Genomic DNA, 24,215 nt, shown 5'->3' with positions numbered 1-24,215 from the left:
ACTCTAAGCAAAAATGAAGAGCATTAACCAGGAGAGAAGGCCACAGGAGATGGGAGACAGCGTGTAGGATGCAGGAGACATAGCACAGAGGTAAAGGAATTCCCGGAAGCAGGTGAATGGATATCTCAGGATGACAGGAGACTGTACCTAGCACAGAGGTAAAGGAATTCCCAGAAACCGGTGAATGAATATCCCAGGATGACAGGAGACTGCACCTCGCACAGAGGTAAAGGAATTCCCAGAAACAGGTGAATGGATACCCCAGGATGGCAACAGGCACCAAGTGGGTCAGAAGGAATTGGGAAGAGATTTATTTCAAAAGATGAAGCGATGAAGTTCTGACAATTCTGAACACACCGAGAGGATATTTAATTCTAGCAAAGAGCATGGAGTTTATAAGTGATAAAAGTCAGCACTTTTTAAAATAATGCAATAATTACCTCTAAGGGAAACAAAAGCTGTGCAAGAAAAGAAAGTTAAACACTGTCTGCAACACGGTTCAATTGTGTGTAACACTGTCACAAATTTAATACCATTCATGCTGCCTATTATCTAATTGGCATTATGGTATATTAATATTAGGAGAATGAGAAGGGAACCCATTTTGGTAGGGTAGGTGGATGGGGCATGAAAAAAAAGCTAAAGTCTCATTTTCCATAGTAGGAATTCAACAGATAATATCTAAAACTGAATAATCAAGATAAAAAAATATAAGCATGTTATTTAGAGACACGAAAGAGAAGCTATAAAAAGTAGCTAAATGAGGTATAAGTGGTCACCTCTGAGAAAATGAGGAATGAAGGCAAAAATCTCCTACCTTTAGTAAAAACTTACAGATAGAACTGTTTGGTTCTCTAAAATGTGTACACGGTAAAACTGAAATCAAAGCCCCAACCCAAAAACAAACAAACAAACAAAAAGGAAACAAACAGGATTAACCTATGGTCAATTCATATACTTTCCAACATATACTGAAGGAAAGGCTGGAGTGAAGGACTGACTTTCTATCAGTTTCCATACAGCACTTACTGCAGACTGAAAAGCAGCCTGAGCATCTCTGCGACACAGCAAGTGGACACGACTGGAAGTGTGAGGAGCCTGGAGGCAGCAAGGCTGAGAATAAACTCAAGCAACAGATAACTAGCTGCCAGATGATGCAAATACACAAAAAAGAGAAAAATCAAGAAGATACAGAGCAAGAAATAATGTCTTCTCATCAACCAAAATTCCTCTAAATGTCATGCTCTTTCTAGATTAATCCCTTCTGTACACTTAAGTGACGGAGGCTATTCTAGGTCAAGACTTTTTTGCTTTCTTTCCAAAAGGTACTTAATGTAAAAATAGGCTTTTTAATTACAGTGAACATTCATCAACACAACGGTATCTTAAATATATAAGCCTTCCTTTCAACAGATTTACCCTTGAATTTCACCATTCACTACATGTGAGCACAAAATACATCTAAAACAAGACGCAAGAGTTCCTCATTTGCATTACTACTTTTAGATATCAGATCAAATATAAGGAGCAAAATTAAATTCAACATCTCAATTAATATATCAATTATAGACAAAATCTACTACATATAGAGAGATTTTTATTGATCTTGTTATCTATTATGTATTTGCAAATAAAACATACTGAGCACAGTAGGCCCCCTTATCCTTGGGGGATCCATTCCAACACCCCCCCAGTGGATACCTAAAATCATGAATAGTACCCAACTCCATATAGTCTAAGTTTTATTCCTATACATATGTAACTACAATAAAGTTTAATTTATAAATTAGGCAGGTAGGAGATTAGCAATAACAAACAATAACACAGAATAGTATAATAAAAATTACGTGATTGTGGCCTCTCTCTCTCAAAATATCTTACTACAATGCACTCATCCTTCTTCATCTTGTGATTTGTCAGTCTGATAACCAAGATGGCTATACTAAGTGATGAATGGGCACGTATCATATGCAGCGTGGGTAAGCTAGACATAGGATGATTCACATCCCGCGGGGGAGACAGAGCAATATTTCATCATACTACTCAGAATGGCATGCAATTTAAAACTTAAGAATTGTGTATTTCTGAAATTTTGCATTTAATATTTTTGGACTACAATCAACCATGGGTAACTGAAGTCACAAAAGGCAAAACTACAGATAAGAGGAGACTACTGTATCTTCATAAACTAGGGAAGGTAAAATCTCCACTAAGTCAAATGTGTTCAGTATTTTATGGACAAAAGACAGCTAAATATTTCTTAGAAAATGTTCAAAGTCTGAAACCACCTCAACATGGACTTACAAAAAAACACTTACACATGACTGAAGATGTAAGTATGAATACTTTCAACATGTATCCCCTATGGGACAGTGCTATAAAGCACCATTTAAAAGATAACTCTGCCCAGACATTTTAATTGAAGTTCCAATATTTGGAACTAACAATATTTGTTAGGAGGATGGAGATTTTAGAGGCAGCTGAAACTTAGTAATAATGTAATAAAATCCTATCATTTTGTACTTGAAGAACTGAATCACAAGAAGTGATCTGCCTAACATCCCACATCAAATGTTTCTTGAGTATGGCTTTACAGAAAACTTAAATAAGGACCTTTGAAAGACATCAATTTTAGAATATAATTTCTTTGGATAATTTAAAGACTATAGTTTACTTTGCTTCATATAGCACTCGGCCTAACCCACAGCCTCCATGGACATATAGTAAGCTATATTTATTACTTATCAAAACGTTTTGCTGTTGAGTGTATTCTAATAATACTTTAATTCACATACCCTATTTCTATAGGGCAAAGAAAACAGTATTTGTAATTTAACAGGCCCATTAACTGTCCCGACTTACATTAATTACACATTTTGTCAAAAGTGTGCCAGAAGTATACTTTCTCTCTTCACTTTGTCTTAAACTTGTCTGTGCCTTTCTAACAGATGTCATGTATCCAAATTCTACTGCTTACATGAACACAAGAAGTATGATTTATTAGGAAACGTGGTTTAAATAATTGGTTAATATACCCATACTCTCACGAAACACATTTTTTGTAATTTAGAAGAAATAAAGAGGAAAATTAACTAGTCATTAGGAAAATCGTTGAGATATTCTGTGACTGTAGGCTATCTCATTTTCTTTGTCCAAAAAGGTAACATAAAAAATTATAAACAAAAGCTTTTATAATGAATAATATTACAAAGTATTAGCTAAAAATAAGGGCAAGGTAAATTGCACAAATTCCTCTAGCACAGATTTTTTTTTTTCCTGTGTATACTATTATAAACTGATTCATTACCCTACATGGATCCATATGTATCATGAGTCTCATCACGGATCCTTCAAACACAGCACCACAAACAAGATTAAAGAGTTGGGAAATAAAATAGCCCTGGCTTTGCCTGGCTGGAAGTCTTTAAATTTCACCAGGTCCAGGAGGATTGGTTGCAGGACACCCACAGTCATCCATGCAGAGCCAGGCTCCCAGAGCTATTGCCATTTTGGCCTCAGCAAGAAGGGTGGGGCCCAGCACACTGCCCTCACCCCACTCTCCTCTGAGTAAAGTCACTGAAAAATTCTCTGATCAGAAGTGGGTCAGCAAGAGCAAAAGCCTTTCCCCAAGCAGTACAGTGCTCCAACCAAAGCCAAAGTTAGGAAATTTATAATTAAATTAGATAGGGGTTGTGGTTGGGAGACTTTTGAAAAGGTTTGAATTTTCCTCCTTACAACATTCTTTAAAGTGCAAAACTGGAGACTCAGTTAATCATTGGGAAATAAAGTCTGTTGTTCTGACGGGGAATGAGAAAACTGGGACAATGTCCAGTTTTTGTTTTCAACTAAGAAAATTTGAGTGAACTGACAGTGAGGTAGTAGGTACGGGAAAGCTATGGCCTCCCAAAAATAAGAGGCTTTTAGAGAAAGGCTCTGAGGAACCTTCTCCCCTAAAGCTCTATCCAGGCTTCTGAAGGTGCTGCTGGAGATGGATGAGAAAATGGGGGATGCCTTAACAGGCTTCTTATCTATGCTGGAAAGGCAACCAGATTCTGGAGCACAAGAGAGACAAAGTCCCCGAGGAACCTGTGACACTCTCCACAGGCCAGCTCCTGGGTGGATCAGGAAGCATCTTCTCCTCTCTTACGGGCAATCCTTTCTGCATCTCAACATAATCAAGCCTAGTGCCCAAAATGCACAAGCAGTCATACCAGAAATATCTGCATACTGTGACTCTCACAGGCAAAGAAGTGGGTGAAAACCTCCAAATTCTAAGCAACAAAGGTACTATAACAAATCAGCACAGGAACAATCTTCTAAGCAACAAAGGAACTATAACAAATCAGCACAGAAACAATCTTCTCTTTGCCAAATGTGGCTGGCTGATTAGGAAGCTGAAGCAAATTCTTCAATAAACAATTCTACTACTTTTCCACCTTTCAGTGAGAAGACAAAAATCATAAAACCATATGATTAAAAAGAATAATTTTAAACACTGAAAAACTGAAAATATTCCTATTTGTAAAAAACAATGTAAACTTTGTTTAAAACACACAGTTTTTTGTCTAAATACACAAACTTTGTCTAAAAACACACAGTTTTTAAAAAATTACTAATCTACTCATAAAATAATACTTTAGTGATTTTAGAATGTTTTCTGATGAGTCAAATTCTTGATTCACAGTTTAGACCGTAAACATAATTTTATAAGATAAAACAGGCAACAGGGCTTGGAAAGGGGGCATTTTCTTCCAAATGTGCCAGACAAGTCCACTTACCTATGCATGTAACCAACCCCAAAATTCTGTAGTCCATTTATAGAAAACAAATGTCACTTAGAATATATTTTCAGAGACACAGACGTATCTTTAAAATTGCAATAAATTTTGAACTATAACTGCATTCCTGAAATATATTCATTTTGGTCATGATATGAAACACTGTTTTGATCAACTGTTAGATTTAGATGAGTAATATTTCACTTCAAATTTTTACATCATACTCACTGAAGAAACTGGTCAACATAAGCAGGTGGGGCTAAGGAGACAGTTAATTTAACTTGATAAACTTTTGTATCATTTAAACAGTCATAATAAGCATCACTATTTCTTAATTTAAATGACTGAGAAAGCTTTTAACAAGAACATGACTGAAAGTCAATTCATTTAAATGCTAAATAAAAACCAAGAAATGACATACCTGAAGAATTACATCACTAAGTCGTTCTAGAGATTTCTGATTTTCCTGAGTCTCATCAAGAAGTGAAGCCATTGTTGGACTATGGCATAAATTTGTTTTGCTCTTAGCCTGGAGATGCCCTTTTGCTTCTTCAGTCAAGAGAATAGAAAGGAATTGCAGGCTGGCAGTATACAGGGCAGGACACGTGGCAGACAAGCCTGCACATTTGCAGAACATATCTAAAAGGATAATTTCAGATGTGAATGTTTGAAAATTTCTTCAAAATTAAACAAAGAAGGAAATCAAATTGATTTTAAAGTAACTATACTCTGGATCATCTAGATTACCAACTTATGTGATTGTGTTGCAATTTTTAAAGGAGCTGATGCCAAACAGAACTTAAAAGCAAGACTTAGTATGCAGTGTTGGCACAATGTACAAACAAATATTTCACAGTTCAGACAGCACATGAGTGGTCATGAACTGATGATTCACAAACTTAATACAGAGTAGAAAGAACAGGCCAAACTCAAAAGGAATTTACACTGAAACAGTCATTATTAATTTTCTATTATGAACACTGATGTTGTTTAATCAAAATAATATGTGTTGTTTTACATTTTATTAACTTGAAAAATTGGATTTATAATTTTATTTGATTTTATATTTTAGATTTATGCTTGTGTGAGAATTATAACCACAAAAATTTTTGCTTAGATTTTGGCATGTACAAATTAAAGTTACATAAGAAAAATAAAGTAGCAGTGGGGTTTCATAAGAATTATGTTCATTTAAATGATGTCCAAATATTAGTCAAGTCTGAGAAAAGACTGTTATAGATAACACAAGTTATGGGGTGACCACGAGATGTTTTAAATGTATATGGGCATATGAGATGGAAATTGATTAAAAAAACAAAAACCAAAAATAAAACCATGGCAAAAAAATCAATAATTGTTATTAATGTTTTCATTAACATTACTATTATTAAAACCATTCATGCAGTAAGTTACTTTTGGTTAGCACTACTATTACATAAAAATGTACACATATTTTGAAGGAAGGTTTTGAATTTAATATGTATTTATCACTAGAGAAACAGTGTCAGGTAAAGTTTAAGTCAGAGGTCAGCAAACTTTTTCTGTAAAGGGCCAACTAGCAAGTATTTTATACTCCGCAGGAAACTGGCTTTTTCACAACTATTCACCTCAACTGTTGTAGCATGAAAGCAGCCATATGAAATATGTAAATGAGTGTGGCTATATTCCAATAAAACTTTATTTACCAAAACAAGCTGCTGGCCAGATTTATCTAATGTGGGTAGCATCATGCTTTCTATTGATAATATTGGCGATTCAGGTGATAAACTAATTTTCCCTCAATAAATACAAGAAGAAAATCCCAACGTCTTAATCAGTCAATCTCTTTCAATTATTATATTTTAAACAAAATAATGATATCCTGTGTGGACACTGTACTCCATGGTAGACTCAGAAGTCCTATATCCAGAAAACTAACAATTCTGTTCCTTGTTAAACATGCATTTTGCCATAATTCTTACTATCGCTTTGGTTAAAAATTGTATCATGCATTTAACTTTACCGAATGATCAAATGTTAAATGTTAAAAAAAAAATCAGTCAGTTGAATTAGCAGGTACTTTAGAAACTTAAAATAACTCAATTTTGAGTACATTTAAGCAGGTTGTTTAAAAAGGTTACATAAATGTTAGTTATGTTAAATATTTATGTTAAAAAACAGCTTTTTGCTATGCTAAAATTTAGGAGGCTTCATGAAAAATTAAAGATTAGTTATTTTAAGATAACCATGTTTATTTTAGTGGGCAACTATCATATGAAAAACATAAAAATAATTATACTATACTCTTGGCATTTCTGTACTCTAAGAAAATTCTGATGTCATGAGAAAGTTATCACAACTTTCCATGTTATCATGTATACGGGATTTTATATATGAAGATGTATCTGCATACAATGCACATATGTCAGAAATGATACCGGTTTCTATACCAATACAAGAAAATTTATCTCATTGTTTCATAATCATATCATACGTACCTTTATAAAACCACAGGCTTAAAACTGACAAATGGGATCTAAGCTAAAGAGCTTCTGCACAGCAAAACAAGCTATCATCAGAGTGAACAGGCAACCTACACAATGGGAGAACATTTTTGCAATCTATCCATCTGACAAAGGTCTAACATCCAGAATCTACAAATTCACAAGAACTTAAACAAATTCACAAGAAAAAAACAAACAACCCCATCAAAAAGTGGGCGAAGGATATGAACCGACACTTCTCAAAAGACGACATTTATGTGGCCAACACACACATGAAAAAAAAAATTCATCATCACTGGTCATCAGATAAATGCAAATCAAAACGACAATGAGATACCATCTCACATCAGTTAGAATGGTGATTATTCAAAAGTCAGGAAAACAACAGATGCTGGCGAGGATGTGGAGAACACAGGAAAGCTTTTACACTGCTGGTGGGAGTATAAATTAGTTCAACCATTGTGGAAGACAGTGTGGCAATTCCTTAAGCATCTAGAACCAGAAATACCATTTGACCCAGCAATCCCATTACTGGGTATATACCCAAAGTTTTATAAATCATCCTACTATAAAGACAAATGCACATGTATGTTTACTGTGGCACTGTTCACAATAGCAAAGACTTGGAACCAACTCAAACGCCCTTCAGTGACAGACTGGATAAAGAAAATGCAGCACACATACACCATGGAACACCATGCAGCCATAAAAAAAGAATGAGTTCATGTCCTTTCAGATACATGGATGAAGCTGGAAGCCATCATTCTCAGCAAACTGACACAGGAACAGAAAACCAAACACTGCATATTCTCATTCACAAGTGAGAGTTGAACAATGAGAACACATGGACACAGGGAGGGGAACATCAAACACCGTGTCAGGGGGTGAGAAGCAAGGGGAGGGAGAGCATTAGGACAAATACCTAATGCATGCAGGGCTTAAAATCTAGATGATGGGTTGATAGGTGCAGGAAACCACCATGGCACATGTATTCCTGTGTAACAAACCTGCACATTCTGCACAAGTATCCCAGAACTCAAAGTAAAATTTAAAAAAACCAAGAGTGGCCAATACAATAAAAGAGAGCTTCAGGGATGATGTCTTTAAAAAGCTTTAAAAATAAAAAAAATAATAAAACCACAGGCTTTTCTAACTCACTTTTATGTTATCTTGCGTTTCAATTTTTCAAAAATGCATTTTTTGGGGGCACTCAAGAACACTGCAAATTTTTCAAAGCAAGCACCCTGATATCTCTTTTATATGCACGCCATAATTACTTAATTTTAGTGAATTTACATATCTAAACAAGCAGAATAATTATCTCATTTTATTAGCAGAACGCCCCCAAGATTATGCAAGTATCTTCTTACCAATCACTGCTGTCCAGTGCTTGGCCAGGGCCACGGTAATAGACGGGAGTGTGACGGCACCAGCTTTCCTCAGGAGCGTGGCCAGAAGATTAAATAAATGTGTCCATGTGTGATAAAAAGCTGATATTAACTCTTTATCTACAAAATTAATCAAAACACTTCAAGTTATCAACACAAAGGAAAAGAACCTTTCAAGATATGAAACTTAACACAGACACTTCATTACACTGAAAATGAGGGGTGTGTACTTATCAAATGAAGACAAATCTAATTCAGCATTATCCAACAGTTATTTCAATGAACTTCTCTTTTCCATTGCTTCTTAAGATATCTCCCCTCCACCCTCCTGCATATAAAGCCACACTTGCGAACTCTGCTCTTATTAAAGCATACTCAAGAACAATCAGAAGGTGTGACAAACTGAATATGAAGCCATGACTGCAGAACTACATATTGGCACATTATCAAAACATGTCATTGTTTGTGCTACTTTTGTCAGAGTAAGTTTTCCCCTATTTCCTTTATCCCCTCCAGCAGCTTTGTGCAGGGGTGAAAGGAAAGCACAGTGTGCCAAGGTCAAAGTAGAAAAGAAGGAATTTCTTTGAAGAACCAAGAAAAGTATCATCCCACAAAGAAAAGCACGACACAAAAGAAGATTCTGCAGCTCTTCCTATGGCTAAGGATGTGGCAATTAACCTTCTAGGATGAGGACACATTTTCCCTTCTCTGCACTCAGGTAAATGGAAGCTGTAGAGCAGTCGCCGAGGACTCTCTCTGGCCATGCCATCAGGAGGATTTGTCATCTTTTATCAAATTCCACTATAATGTAAACTTTATAGGACGTTAACCCAGAGAACATCCATCTAGGTGTACTGAGCTCCTACGAGGTACTTGAAAATTGCACCTTCCCAGGACAATCCTTGGTGTTTTTCAACCCTTTTGCCATTAGTGGCTCCCTAAAGAATTTGTTTTAGAAATATGTTTCCTCATTGCCATCCCCATAAGGTTTTAATTCCCCAGATATACTGTATATCTCTTTATGTACTATATGTACATCTGTACTTTGTACATAAAAAGGCTAAGTATAGAGCTTACTGTTTTTATTCAATACAGGCTTAAGAATAGCTGAATAAAACATTTAAGCTGAAAATTAAGTTAAAAATTAAAGACCTATTAACACCAAATTTAGCTTTGTACCTATACTTGCTAAATAACTTTTCATGTAATTTATTTATTTTTATATATCACGATGTATCAATTTACATACATAAATTAACAATTCATAATACATAATAGCAATATAATAAACTCTTATAAAATCATTTAAAAGTTATTTTTTCCAGAAAAAAATTTAAAAACTTCTTAAAAAATATTTTTAGTGAACTTTTAAAGTATTTTGCTAGATATGAGAAAACAATTTTTAATTTAACCAGCTAATAGATGTACATTCAGACATTGTTGATATTTTTTCCTTTCAGTGCTTGATGTAATTAATGATGGGTTAAACAACTTTTATGTAATTAAATAAATATATACTACTTCCATTTAATTTTCAAAGCCCAAATCATACAGAAAGGCAAGAGGATCAATAAAAAGCACTCACAAGGCAGTCAATAGCAGCCAAGATACACAGACCACCTTTTGCTACATGACCTTGGGATCGAACAATTAACCAAAGGTCCTCCAGCTGCTGTCATCTATTCACCCCAGTTTTGTGGCACTAGTCTTGCAAACATCTTATGTATCTTCCATGAACTCAACATCAATGTTTCTCAAGGAATTCTCAAGAAAAATCAAGAAGAGAAATACTAAGTAATAAGATTGTCTCAGGTAGAGTTGAGCTTTGGGAGGCTACAAACCATTGTAATTTCTAAAATGTTTTTGCCTCACCCTGTTCTCCCCAGAATCAATTTTCACTCCTTAGGAACTGGGGGTGATATCATCTTGCTGAGCTTGTCCAGTCTAACCTAATAAGCTGAGTTAGGATATCACTGCCACTTGTTAAATTTCTAAGTAAGGAATTACTATTCCTTTAACATCGAGATCATTTTAACACTGATGAGATGCTGAGAACTGGCTCTGCTGGGTATCATAACACACTTCATTTTCCAGATCTAAAACCAAGTAAATCCACAGTTCAAATAAAAATGAACTGAAAGGTAAAGAGAATTACCAAATGGTCAATTACTTCATTATAAATGATTATTTCCACTTTTAAAACAATTATATTAGATTTTGACAAAGATCCTACTTTGCTTTAATTTTCTCCACTAAGCATTACATTCAACTTTTCATCATAAAATATTTTCTCTGAAGATAACATTAGATCATAAAACATATACACATTTCAACAATTTAGGACCTTAGAAAATTTTTGATATATTCTAGATTGGCTTATACTTGTTATTGGGAATGATTTATCAGGTTTTTAGCCTTAGCCATAGTTTATAAGAATAATTAATACCCAGAACTCACTGTACTTTCTAACATCACATAGAGAGCTTTGCTCTCATTTCTTAAAACTCAAGCGTAGTCCATTATTATACTATACACTTGTCTTAAGTAGTATCATTAAAAGACATCCAAACTATGAAACATATTATCAAAGCCTTCCAAAATACTAGCAAAAAGAAACTGAAAAGTAACCTTCAAGTGAATTTCTGGAACAGAGTAAGTTTTTTTCCTCAATATTATTAACTTACATTCTAAACTAAAACAATTAAGCTTACCTAATACATCTTTGGTACATATGGTGAGAATTCCAACGATATTGGTGATAAGAGGTTTCATAAGCTCATCCTGAATCACAAGGTCAGGCTCCACCAATAAACATGACTGCAGAAGCCTGGACAAAGAGGATAGGTATTCCAGGAGAAAGGAAACCTATTTGAAAAGGAGATAGGGTAAAATCAAACATGCCATATAAAAAGCCCATCTCAGTGATACAGTATTTTACTTTTGGAACACAAGTTAATAAAAAATAAAATATTAATCATAATTTTTCAAGATCTGAAATTAACACATAGCAGACAAAGCATTATTTTTCTCATAAGCATGTCATTAACAGCCCTATTAATACTGTCAACTATACACCAAACAAGCAATATTTTCCAAGTCAAGTTTTAAATTTCATTTAAAAAGTAAAATCTTGACCAGATGTGGTGGCCAACACATTCGTACTGTAATGCCAGTCCTTTGAGAGGCCAAGGTGGGCAGATGGCTTGAGCCCAGGAGTTTGAGACCAGCCTGGGCAACATGGCGAGATCCTGTTTCCACAAAAAATATAAAAATTAGCTGGGCATGGTGGTGCATGCCTGCAGTCCCAGCTACTTGGGAGGCTGAGATGGGAGGACCACTTGAGCCCAGAAGGTAGAGGCTATAGTGAGCTGTGATCACACCACCGAACTCCAGTCTGGGTGACAGAGCAAAACTCTGTTTCAAAAGAAAAAAAAAGTCTCCATATTTCTCAAGTAGTCAAATTATGAAATCAATATTCTGGAAGAAGTAGAAAAGTGTATAACAAAGCCATAAAGTCTATAATTTTGTAAAGAAAGATAGATTACAAAAATACCCTTCAAAGCGGGTAAGTGGGGGTGGGGGCTATCTAGCCTAATAGCCTAGTTATTGCTACAAATAAAATGCAAATATGTTCTATTTTTGCCCTCAGTATAAAAATACTATTATTAACTATAAGAGAAAAAATTAAATCATCTTCAATATTACCAACAAAACCATCTCTGGAATTTGCCTGATGCTAATATTGTTAAGTATTAACTGGCAAAAGTACTTTTCAGAAAAATAATCCTCTGAATATGTAACAATTAAAGAATGAGCTGTGATGTCTCATTTGTCCACTACCCTCAAGCAATGAGCCAGTTACATATAAGCGAATTTTATAAAGATATTCTGAAATCAGTCATTCTCTCTCTGTATACACACACACACACACACACACACACACACACACACTTCTTCCTCTCACCTTATTCTGGGGTTGTAAGAGGGTAATGAAGAGTCGAGGGCCTGTTGTAAATTTGTGGAGTATGTGTCTCTGAAGTCAACGGTCTCAGACTATTTACAAATAGTTCTGTCCTACTTCTCCTGATGAATGCATCCTCCCTTTATCTAATCTGCCAACTTACTTTATGTAAAAATGTAGGTGGCTCTAGACTACACAAACTCTTCAGTTTGTGAAATTTAATTTGTTTATTGCTGTGAAGTCTTGAGACTTCATATTACATTCATATTCTACACTACTGAAATTACAGCAAGTCTGACCTCTGGATGTATGAAATCTTACCATAAATAGATAAACCATGCCAGGTGAGGCAAGAAGTGTTATAGAGAAAAAGCTGAATTGCTAAAGATTCTTTTGTATATGATCACATTCAAGATTAAATAAAATATTAATGTATTAAGAGTAGTTAATAAAGTAACTCTTTTTCTATGTATGGCTCTCTTCAAAAAAAAAAACCAATCAACCAACCACAAACTTTAATACATCATACCTTTAGCAGAGTATAACGCGCCACCAGGGCTCTGACCACGACGTCTGCTGCAGGCACTCGCAGCCTGCTCCCTCACCTCCCCAGCTTTCTGCTTAAGTGTCACCTTTAGGAGAACTTTTCCGACCACACTACCTAAAAATAGCCACCCTTGCTGACACACCGCTTTTACCCATCCTCAATTACTTTTTTCATACCATTTGTGACTATCTGAAAAAATACATTTTATGTACTTGCTTACTGTCTCCTGCATTTATGACAGACTCTACGTGAGCAGAGATGTTCGTCTGCTTTGTTCAAGGACGTATCACTAGCACCTAGAACAGAATCTGGTAAAGCAGAGGCTCAAGAAATTTCTGGAATGAGTGAATGATCTTATATTAATACCAAGAGCCCAAAAGCATTTAATCTACATAAGCCTAGCTAGTGCAGTGGTTAAGAATGTAGGCCCTGGAACTGACCTGCATGGGTTGGAATCTATGTCAGAGACCTTGAACAAGTCACTCACCTCTCTGGGCCTCAGGCATTTCCTTTATGACATTAACGAAACTTCATGATTATTGTGAAGATTACATGAATTAACAAAAACAAATACCCATAATTGTTGCTACTGCTATTATTCACTCATCGCACAAGGATCAAGTGAGTAGCTGTTTTGAGACAAGCCCTGCGCCAGACACTCAGAACACAACGGAATGTAACAGCCAGCAAGGCCCTGACTTCATGGAGCTGACTGTGCGCCTCTGGTCTCATCTCGCCCTCACAGATTCTGCTCCAGCCACTCTGCCCTCCTTGCTGTTTCTTGGATAGGCCAAGCATACCCCAACCTCAGGGGTCTTGCAATGACCATAGGACTAACTTCACTAACTTTGGGTCCCACGTCACTGACTAATCATCCTAAGCGGAACGGCCCTACCCTTCCAACTCTGCCATCACTTTAATTTTTCTTCTGAGATGTCTATCATCATCAGGCATATATGGATTTTCTAATTATCTATTCTCCCAACTTGTGGAAGGGTCTTTGTTTTATTCACTTGGAGAATATCCAGGCACACAGCAGGTACTCAACAAAGATTTGCTGGATGGAGAGCAGAAAAATGGAGGAGACAGTCATTATGCAATAGGCATGCTCGGGTGAAAACACTGCACCAGGACAAGTGCTTCAAAGACCACGTGTGTAGCGTTCCCAAACTTTGTAATGGGGTCTGTCTTATTCAGTTCAAAGAACACATCTCAAAGCAAGAGATACTGGTCTACTTCATCTTTAATTCATCACCTCCCAAAAAATCTTGCAGCCCTTCTTAAAATTTGATTTTGAAACAAAATTTTTGTTAGCAACAGCTACATGAATAATTGTTAAGCATGTTTTATAAATAGATTCTAGCTATAGGCAAGAATTTAAAACAGTAAATATCTGTGAAGGAACAATAATACATCACTTTTATCAAATTGGGCTTTGAAAACACATATAACTTAGCCACCAAATATTTTAACAACTTTAACTTTGGTGTAAATAACAGACATAACAGAGATAGCCTAAAATCACAGAAGCAGGAGGTGAACTATACCAATGTCCCTCTTTATTAAAGTGGTGCTCCAAGATATCCAGACACTTGATCATACATTTAAAGCTGGTTAATGATGGAGTCAAGAATAGAATCCAAGTCTTCAAACCCCACCTCTCTTTTCTAACATCCAAACATGTCCCATATTAAAATTTTAAGTCACATATTTCAAATAATCTCATCATACCATGTATATTTTGAGAAGTTTTCATCCTTCTCCTATGACTAGTATCTCCTCACAAGATTTTTACTTTTGACACCTAACATAAACAAACCCACAAACAGACTTGAGATGCTTACCTGAGCCTGAGTGTGTTCAGCTGGAGGTGATGAAGGCAGCAGGGCTCTGAGTTCCTGGACACATGTCTGTATGAGGGTAGCATCTGCAATGCTGTGACAATCGGAAAAAGAAAATCCTTCAGAAGATTAGTATACTTTTTATTAACGATTAAGAAATCAGAATTTGAAGTTTAAAGGTAACTCAAATACAATTCAAGAGAAAGGATCTTTATAAGTAAAGAAAATGTTTATAAAAATAAGAAGAATTTCTAATTGTATCCTGGGTTACCTTCAAACAGGAAAATATCTTGTCAGAGAAAAGTGAGAAGCAAAGAGTTGTGAAGAAAATATCTAAAGAAACCTAATTAAAAGCAGAATAAAATATAATACGGCCCATTCAGGAAGAAAGCAAATGAGTAACAGGAACCTTGGTGGTTACTTTCCTAATAGCAAAAATACTGGCTAAAATAGCAAAACCACTGTTCATATTTAGAAAGTAACAAAAACAAAATAAAGTAAAACAGGCCAGGCGCGGTGGCTCGCACCTGTAATCCCAACACTTTGGGAGGCCAAGGCGGGCGGATCACCTGGGGTCAGGAGTTCGAGACCAGCCTGGTAAACATGGTGAAACCCCGTCTCTACTAAAAATACCAAAAATTAGCCAGGTGTAGTGGCGGATGCCTGTAATCCCAGCTACTCAGGAGGCTGAGAGAGGAGAATGGCTTGAACCCAGAAGGCGGAGGTTGCAGTGAGCCAAGATCATGCCATTGCACTCCAGCCTAGGCAACAAGAGTGAAACTCCGTGTCAAAAAAATAAAAATAATAATAATAAAAATAAAGTAAAACAGGTAGGATTTTTTTTAAGTCAAAAATGAAAAACAGGTATGGAAATATAAGCCTTTGTCATAAAAGGTCTTTTAATGCCCCTGTGGCCTCAATGCCACATCAGGCTCTTAGCTGACTCATAAGAAGCAAAGAATATCCTATCCCTAGAGCTCTATTTTGGTCATCTTCAGGCAGGAGCATCCAGGAAGGAAAGCCAACTGACTAGCAGTTACTTTTCCAATCTGAGTAGGCACAGTAGAAATATGACCAATAAATATCAAAGCCAGAACAAACTCATTGCATATCATACATGTTAAAGGAATAATTACAATTGAATGAGGTGAAACAAGGAATATTTCTTTTAGAGTTTATATTTTTTAGAATTCTTTTAATATCCCCAAAACAAAGAGAAGGCACTATGATTTGGCAAAAAGACAGAAAACATTTCAGATGGTGAATGTTCCAAGGTAAAGAGACAGAGAGACAGAGAAATGCAAATAAACATGCGGTCGAAAGGAGGTGGGTATGGTTGGCTAGAATAAACTGGACACCAGAAGAAAAGAGAAGTAACATTTACTAGTAGATAAGGGGGTATCCTAGATACCATCACTTTTAATTCTCACACTAACCCCATTAAATAGGTGTTAATGACACAGTAGAGATTAATTTCCCAAGGCTGCAAGCTACTGAGTGAATGAACTACAATTAGATCTTAGGTCAGCCTGAATTCAATATCTAGTCCTTTTCTACTATACTTTATTAGAAATTCAGAAAAAATATGTTACAGACTGATTAATATCAAATAAGTGAGTAATAAAAATTCAAAGAATTTTTCTTTGAATTTAATTTCCCTAAATTTTATCAGAATACTTTCTGATGAAAAGTTTAATTTCCCACAACAAAATAACTCCAAATGAATTTAACCAATAATTTTTCAACCCAGGGACATTATTCTTATATGACCACTAAAAAGATGAATTCCCAAACTCCCTCACATCCATTAAGAATAGGGGATAGCACCATATTCCTTAAGTGTGCTGGGGGATAAATAAGGTTTAGAATCCATGAATTTTAGAAAGCAAGAGTTTTTCTTTGGCCTTAATAGTCAAGATAACAAACTAATACAAGTGCTTTAATAGATATAAAATAAAAACTATCAAGACAATTCTGGCAAAAGCAAACTCCTGGAGTTCAATGAGCCTAAAAAAGAATAAAGCTGTATTCCCAGGTCACGTGAAATCTTATATTAAGTCATGAATACAGCTTGTGTAAATTTATCTCTACTAACATGCCTCTCTAGGAGTATTTAATCTCTTACCTACAGAGAAGTTCTATGAGATGAGCTTGTCGAAGAGCCTTTGCGGTGTCTCTGGGAGCAATCGTCAAGAGGTTGTCCAAGAGGCTGCACATTGCTGAAAGAAGAGATGGAGTAACAAAAACACACAGTTTGGGCAGGGGGGCAGAAAGAGATGAATCATGAGGTGGCCGTGGTGATGTACTTTCCTGGTGACCTATTATTGAAAATAAACATAAGAATTAGTATTTTATTTACCTTACAGCTATGTACAATACTCAAAAGTTCTTATAATCATAGGAAAGTTCCTGAAAATGATAATGGATAGTTAGGGAATTGTCTTAGCTGCTTGGATCATCTTAACCTTAACGCTAGGGGTCAGGCTACCCCTGCTACTCCTGACCTCCACCCTCCACCATGTGTGGATGCAGATATGTACACACGAATATTGTCATATGCAGAAGAGACAAGTCAGAAAGGGTAGAACATGACTTCATGCCCCAAGTATTCAGACACTGAGGAACAAATAGATGATTTACAATCCTTTTTCTGAAACTCGAGGGGCCAGAAGAGTATCCAAATTCAAATATCTTTTGATGTTTTTCAGAGTAAAATCTTACTATTTTTATTATATTTTAATTAATTATGGATATATAATCATTGTACATATTTATGGGGTACAGATGATATTTTGATACAGGCATACTATGTACAATGCTCAAATCAAGGTAACTGGGACATCCATCACCTCAAACATTTATCATTTGTGTTGGGAACATTCCAACGCCACTCTTTTAGTTATTTTGAAATATACAATAAATTACTGTTAACTATAGTTACCTTGTTGTGCTACTGAACACTAGATCTTATTCCTCCTAACCGTATTTTGTACCCACTAACCATCCCGTCTTTATCCCTGGCTCTCCACGCTTTGGCCTCTGGTAACCCTCATTCTACTCTCTATCTTCTTCATGAGTTCAACTTTTTTTTTTAGTTCCCAAATATGAGCTGCAATATTTGTCTTTCTGTGCCTGGGTTATTTCACTTAACACAATGGCCTCCAGTTCCATCCTTGTTGCTGCAAATGACAGGACTTCATTCTTTTCTCTGTCTGAGTAATATTTCATTGTGTACATATATGGTTCATTTTCTTTATCCATTCATTTGCTTACGGAACTTAGACTAATTCCTTATCTTGGCTATTATGAATGGTGTTGCAATCAACATGAGAGTGCAGCTATCTCGTCGATATGCTTTTTTTTTTCTTTTGGATATATACTCAGCAGCTGGATTGCTGGATCAGAGAGGGTAGGTTCTATTTTTAGTTTTTGAGGAACCTGCATTCTGTTCTCCACAGTGGTTCCCAACAACACTGTATGAGAGCTCCCTTTTCTCCAAAATACTTTCAGACTTTAGAACAGTAATAAGGTACCTGCACCTGCATTAGTTAACACCTCCATTAACCTTTGAGCATTTCCCTTACTTTCTGGCACAGCAAGATGTTCCAGGTTCATCTTGTTCTTTCCTAGCCCAAGCTCTAACATTGGATATTTGTTCCAAAGTGTCAATTCCCTAAAGTGGAGAACGGAGTTTGGAAAACAAGATTTGGGCACTAAATGTATACATTGCTATTTGGCGTGTCATTGTTTCTAAGCTAGAAAATGTGTGTGTATATATGTATGCATGCACATACGTACCCCTGGGCACATAAACACATATTTTTTCTATGAATTAAAAATCATTTGCCTATAATTCCAGAATTTTGTGAGGCTGGGGCAGGAGGATCACTTCAGGCAAGGAGTTCAAGATCAGCCTGAGTAACATAGAGAAACCTTTCTCTACAAAAAGATTTAAAAATTAACCAGGCATGGTGGCACATTCCTTTAATCCTGGCTACTTAGGGGATGAGGTGGGAGGATCGCTTCAGCCCAGGAGGTCCCAACTGCAGTGAACTATGATCACAGCACTGCACTCCAGCCTGGATGGCAGAGCGAGACCCCATCTCTTAAAAAACAAAATAATTGATTCATACTGAAAGCTCCAAATATAATTCAATACTCCAAATATAATCCAACATTAAACACCTTCCTCCTTCCATATTTGTAATTTCCCTTATGTGAAAGTAAAAAATCTGGCTTTCATTATCTACATACAATACATTTATTTATTTGCCTTGCCTTACAAACACATTAAGCAGTTTCGGAATTTCTAACTAATAATACTGCAAAAAATAAAACTAGTAACTAGAGTTCAATGCTTGGTTACAGTTCTTTTTGCCATTAGTCTGAGAACTAAAGTCCTAAGAATATGTCTGAGAGTTACTGGGGTTACTTCCTCTCTCACTTCAACGCTATTCATGTGAAATGTAACTGGATTAATTTGTTTGTATTCCATGTTATCGTTTCCCATTTTTGTTGATTTTATTTTTCTTTTCAGCAAGTAAAACATACTTGGTTATAAAAGTCAACCTATACAAGAAAATACATGCAAAGAAGGGTCACTACCCCACCCCTCAATCTCTTCTACACTGTTCCCATTCTCTCTTATTTCCTACCTAACTCCCACCCATTCTCATAATTAATCTCATTCATTTCCAGCGGTGCCTTCCTGTTTTCTTTCTATACAAATAGATACATGTATTTTAAATTTCCCCTTCTTTCATATGCAAAAGTAGAAAACTGTAAATATCATAAACTATACATACTCATTGTGCTTCTTTCTTCACTTGACAATATTTCCTAAAATTTGTTCCATATCTGTTTGAAGATATCCTCCCTTCCTTTTTTTTTTTTTTTTTTTTGAGAAAGGGTCTCACTGTGTTGCCCAGGCTAGAGTCTAGTGGTGCAATCATGACTCACTGAAGCCTCAAAGCCTGGGCTCAAGTGATCCTCCCACCTCAGCCTCCTGACTAGCTGAGACCACAGTGTGTACCACCATGCCCGGCTAATTTATTTTATATTTTGTAGAGATATGGTCTCACTATATTGGCCAGGCTGGTCTCAAACTCATGGCCCAAAGTGACCCTCCCACCTCAGCCTCCCAAAGTTCTAGGATTATAGGTGTGAGCTGCTGTGCCCAGCCCCCTCTTTCTAATAGCTATAGTTCTCCATTGTTATTTTAAAAATAAATTTATAAATAATTTTATTATATGTTTATCATTATCTGGATATTGTTATACATTTATTAAAAACTATCCTACTTACAGGCATTTGTGTTGTTTCTGTGTTTTATAATTACAAACAATGCTTGCTAAATTATCAAGTGCATATATATTTTTATATTGCTGGAGATAAATAAAAGAGAATTCCTAGAAGTGGAATTGTTTAATCAAAGGTAAATACATAGTTCTGTTATCTATTGCCAAATTCCCTTCCAAAATTATACTAATTTGCATTTTCTCTAACAATGTATGAAAGTGCTCATTTTCCACAGCCTCGCCAACAGAATGTACTGCCAATACTTAATTGTTGGCAATTTAATAAATAAAAAAGTATCTTCGGGTAGTATTAATTTGTATAATATTTATCCAAAGATAAAGGCTACTTTTAGGTCCTTTGTGAATTATCTTTTCATGTTTTCTGCTCACTTTTACATGCAGGTTTGTGTTCTTTTCCCCTCAAATATTACGCCTGTAATCCCAGCCATTTGGGAAGCTGAGGCAGGAGGATTACTTGAGTCCAGGCATTCGAGACTACAATGAGCTATGACCATGCCACTGCACTGCAGCCTGGGTGACAGAGCTAGACCCTGTCTCTTAAAAAATAATAATAAATCTTTGGAAATAAAAGTGGAAAAAATTAAATTGAGATAATTCTAATGAAAATTGTCCAAATGATTTCAAGGGAAATCTTTCGGTATTAATAAAATATGTATTACATATCTTCAGCACTTCTAGAGCAAGCATATAGAAATCTTTTTTGAATTTTTCCATAAAGACAGCTAATTCAGAATATAAATTGATATATCTTTTTTCAATTTTCTTGCTAATTTATTTTGTAAAACTAAGGAGGACATTTGATGCCCTGATATCTTATTTCCAGGTTTTGAAAAAAAAGAAATATACCTGACAGTGTCATATATCACCACAAAATTGTGAGGATTAATCCTCTGTTCACGCCTCCCCTTTCTGTGGGTATTCTTTCTTCTATATGCTTTCTTTTCTTTTTCTTTGTTTTTTTTTTTTTGGTCATATATATGTGCTGAAATGATTGGCAAACAGTGAAACTGCATAAATATACATTTAAAGCATACTATTTGTGGACGGGCATGGTGGCTCAGTCTGTAATTCCAGAACTTTGGGAGGCTAAGGCAGGTAGATCACCTGAGGTCAGGGGTTCGAGACCAGCCCGGACAACATGGTGAAACCCAGGCTCTACAAAAAATACAAAAATTAGCCAGGTGTGGCACTGCACCTCTGTAATCCCAGCTACTCAGGAGGCTGAGGCAGAAGAATCACTTGAACCCAGGAGGCAGAGGCTGCAGTGAGCCAAGATCACACCACTGCACTCCAGCCTGGGCAAGAGAGTGAGACTGCCTAAAAAAATAAAAATAAAAATAATAAAATAAATTTAAAATCAAGGGTAATCCAAACAAAAAACAGAAAGCCTGTATGTCCACACAAATGCCTATATCACATGATGAATGGGAAAATGTAATATATACATACAATGGAACATTATTCGTCAATAAATAAATGAAGTTCTGATACATGCTAGAACATGGATGAACCTTGAAAACAGCACACTAAGTGAAAGAAGCCAGTCACACAAGACCACATGTTATATGATTCCATTTATACAAAATGTCCAAAACGGGCAAATCTATAAAGAAGGAAAGTAGATTAGTGATTCCGTAGAGTGCCAAGAATGGCGGAGACTGGGAGTGACTGATAACAGGCATAGGGTTTTTTTGCGGGATAATGGAAATGTCCTAAAATTGATCATGGTGACAGTTGCACAACTCTGAATATACTTAAAACCAATAAACTATACACTTTTAACAAGTGAATTATATGGTATGTGAATTATATCTCAATAAAGCTGTTATTAATAAGAATAAGGCAACATGCTTTTAGAGATAAATGTTCATGAAATTCATGATCAAATTTCATTTCATGTCCTATGTCCTTACCCATTTAAATAAACTGAGTTTGCTCCTTTTGTTCTTAAGAAGATCAAATGAGTATTTTCTACAGTTAAATAATTTTATATATAGTGAACGTGAATTACTAAAAAACCAAAATGGAACACTGTTTAGGAAATTATTGGAAGAAATATTGTAAGGAAAGTTCAAAGTTTTAATTCAGCAAGTTTTTCTAAATGTTTTAGAAAGCATTCTTTCTGCATATACTTATATGTATGCCAGTGTTTAAAATTACTTTCTTTTTAGGTAGTATAGTCCTTTCAAGTCAGGCATTTAATGCTACTGAATAAGGCTTATATACTCCCTAGAATTTAAAAAAAAAAAAAGCAAAGTTGCAAATTTGAAGCTCAGCAGGGTTGGAAGCAGTTCCCAGTACAAGGAGCAAAATTTATATATTGCCATTAATAAAAATAAGTCCCAGATTGTGTATTGCGCATTTCTAATACAATAAAGACTCAATACATTTTACGTGCCTGTAAATGGAAGCACAGCCTTAGAAAATACTTAAGACCAGAATCTCTTTACTTTCAAGTGGATTACTTGTAGTAAAAGTGTTTTCTCAAAAGAAGGGAAAAAATAAAGTTAAGTTATACCCATCAGTTCCCAAATTCAAATGTCAAATACCTATAAGAACCTAATAAGGAGCCATATGTGAAATGGGCTATTTATTTGATAGTCAAATTCCATTTATTAGTTAAGAGCATTTGTTTTATTAATTTCTGATATATTGGTTCTAAATGTATTTCGTAACGGTCTATAACTTATTTCATTAAAATTTTGTTCTTCAGACATTTACTTTCAAAATATCTGTCTGGACCAAGTTGTCATTTTTCTTTTTGAAGGTAGAATGTCTTTGCTAAAAAGATACCTTGAACCACAAACTGGTCATGGGAAGCTTCAGGCACAAGTGTTGTTGACTGCACAAGTGGCTGAAATTCAGTACTCTCCAATGAAGGTGCCACCTATGAATCAGTAAATTATTTTACTTATTAATGTTACAGTATGGAAAATGAAACACAGGCAACATACACACAAGATATCCTTAAACAAGGAGGTTGATAACAAAATTATACTAGTCAGGATAACTAGAAAAGATTCCATATCTCGGGAGTTACAGCAGTTTTTTTAAATGGCATTTCCACTTCTTCTTAAAGGAATTGTTATCATTTACATAAATCAGTAACTCAAAGAAGCAAAGTATTGACTTGAGGCCCATTTAGGAGTTTAAGGTTCCCATAAGGCCAATTCCCTCATTGCCCAAATGTTAGAAAGGCTAAAATATACCACCTTAACTATAATTCATTGTGATATTTTGCATTTCTTGATTCATAATAAAGATATTTTTAATGTTCCAAATGGCACACATAAATTTTAATAGTGCCTAAAAAATTAGAAGTATTAAAAGATTTTTCTCTACTTCATCTCATATCAAGGAAGAACACTAAAAAATTGTGCTAATATGCTGAGATTGCTTCAGAATACAACATTAAACATAACAAAATCTGTGGAAAGCAAGTACAATTTCACCTACAGGTTTATAACAAGCAGACCGACCTTCTAAGACTGAAAAAGCACAAAGCGATGTGTTTGGCACCTCTTAGATGAAAAATACTTACGTAGTGAGGTCAGATAACTCTTTTCCTTACCATCAATTTCTCTTCTGTGAAATATTATGAAGTGCCCATACCTGAGTAGCCTCCATATCAATGCATGCAACACAACATTAGCTATCCATAGAAGTTATAAACCATCATTCCAGACTCAGATCCTATATAGCTCACAGTATTTGTACACTGATTGTGTATATATCTTAACACTTAGAGTACCTTAGAGTTACCATGATGAAATGAAAGCAAAAACTAAGGTTATTTTCATTTGCAGTTTCTAATAGTAAAGAGAATATAAATTTGAAGAAATTACTAAAAATGGAATATACAGTTTTTTAAATTCCCCTTTTAACTTGAGCCTTTAACC

General features: G+C 35.4%; 1 protein-coding gene across 14 annotated transcripts in view; it reads right to left on the bottom strand.

The window, feature by feature from the left end:
* The window catches only part of LOC105476947 (rotatin), a 215,439-nt gene that overhangs the window by 60,138 nt on the left and 131,086 nt on the right, over positions 1-24,215 (bottom strand). For all 14 annotated transcript variants that reach the window (XR_011616801.1, XR_011616800.1, XR_011616799.1 and 11 more), the window contains 6 exons: positions 23,110-23,203; positions 17,124-17,316; positions 15,002-15,092; positions 11,361-11,514; positions 8,632-8,769; positions 5,200-5,417 (listed from right to left, as the gene is read on the bottom strand). Coding sequence is in view for 6 of the 14 variants with exons in the window: in XM_071085198.1 (XP_070941299.1) it covers positions 5,200-5,417; positions 8,632-8,769; positions 11,361-11,514; positions 15,002-15,092; positions 17,124-17,316; positions 23,110-23,203 (888 nt within the window). In the remaining 8 variants the exon portion in view is untranslated. The remainder of the gene's footprint in view (positions 1-5,199; positions 5,418-8,631; positions 8,770-11,360; positions 11,515-15,001; positions 15,093-17,123; positions 17,317-23,109; positions 23,204-24,215) is intronic.

Source organism: Macaca nemestrina, chromosome 19 (assembly GCF_043159975.1).
Source record: "Macaca nemestrina isolate mMacNem1 chromosome 19, mMacNem.hap1, whole genome shotgun sequence".
Classification (NCBI taxonomy): Eukaryota; Metazoa; Chordata; class Mammalia; order Primates; family Cercopithecidae; genus Macaca; species Macaca nemestrina.
The sequence above is the reverse complement of the archived record's forward strand: the minus strand, read 5'-3'. Positions and strand labels throughout refer to the sequence as shown.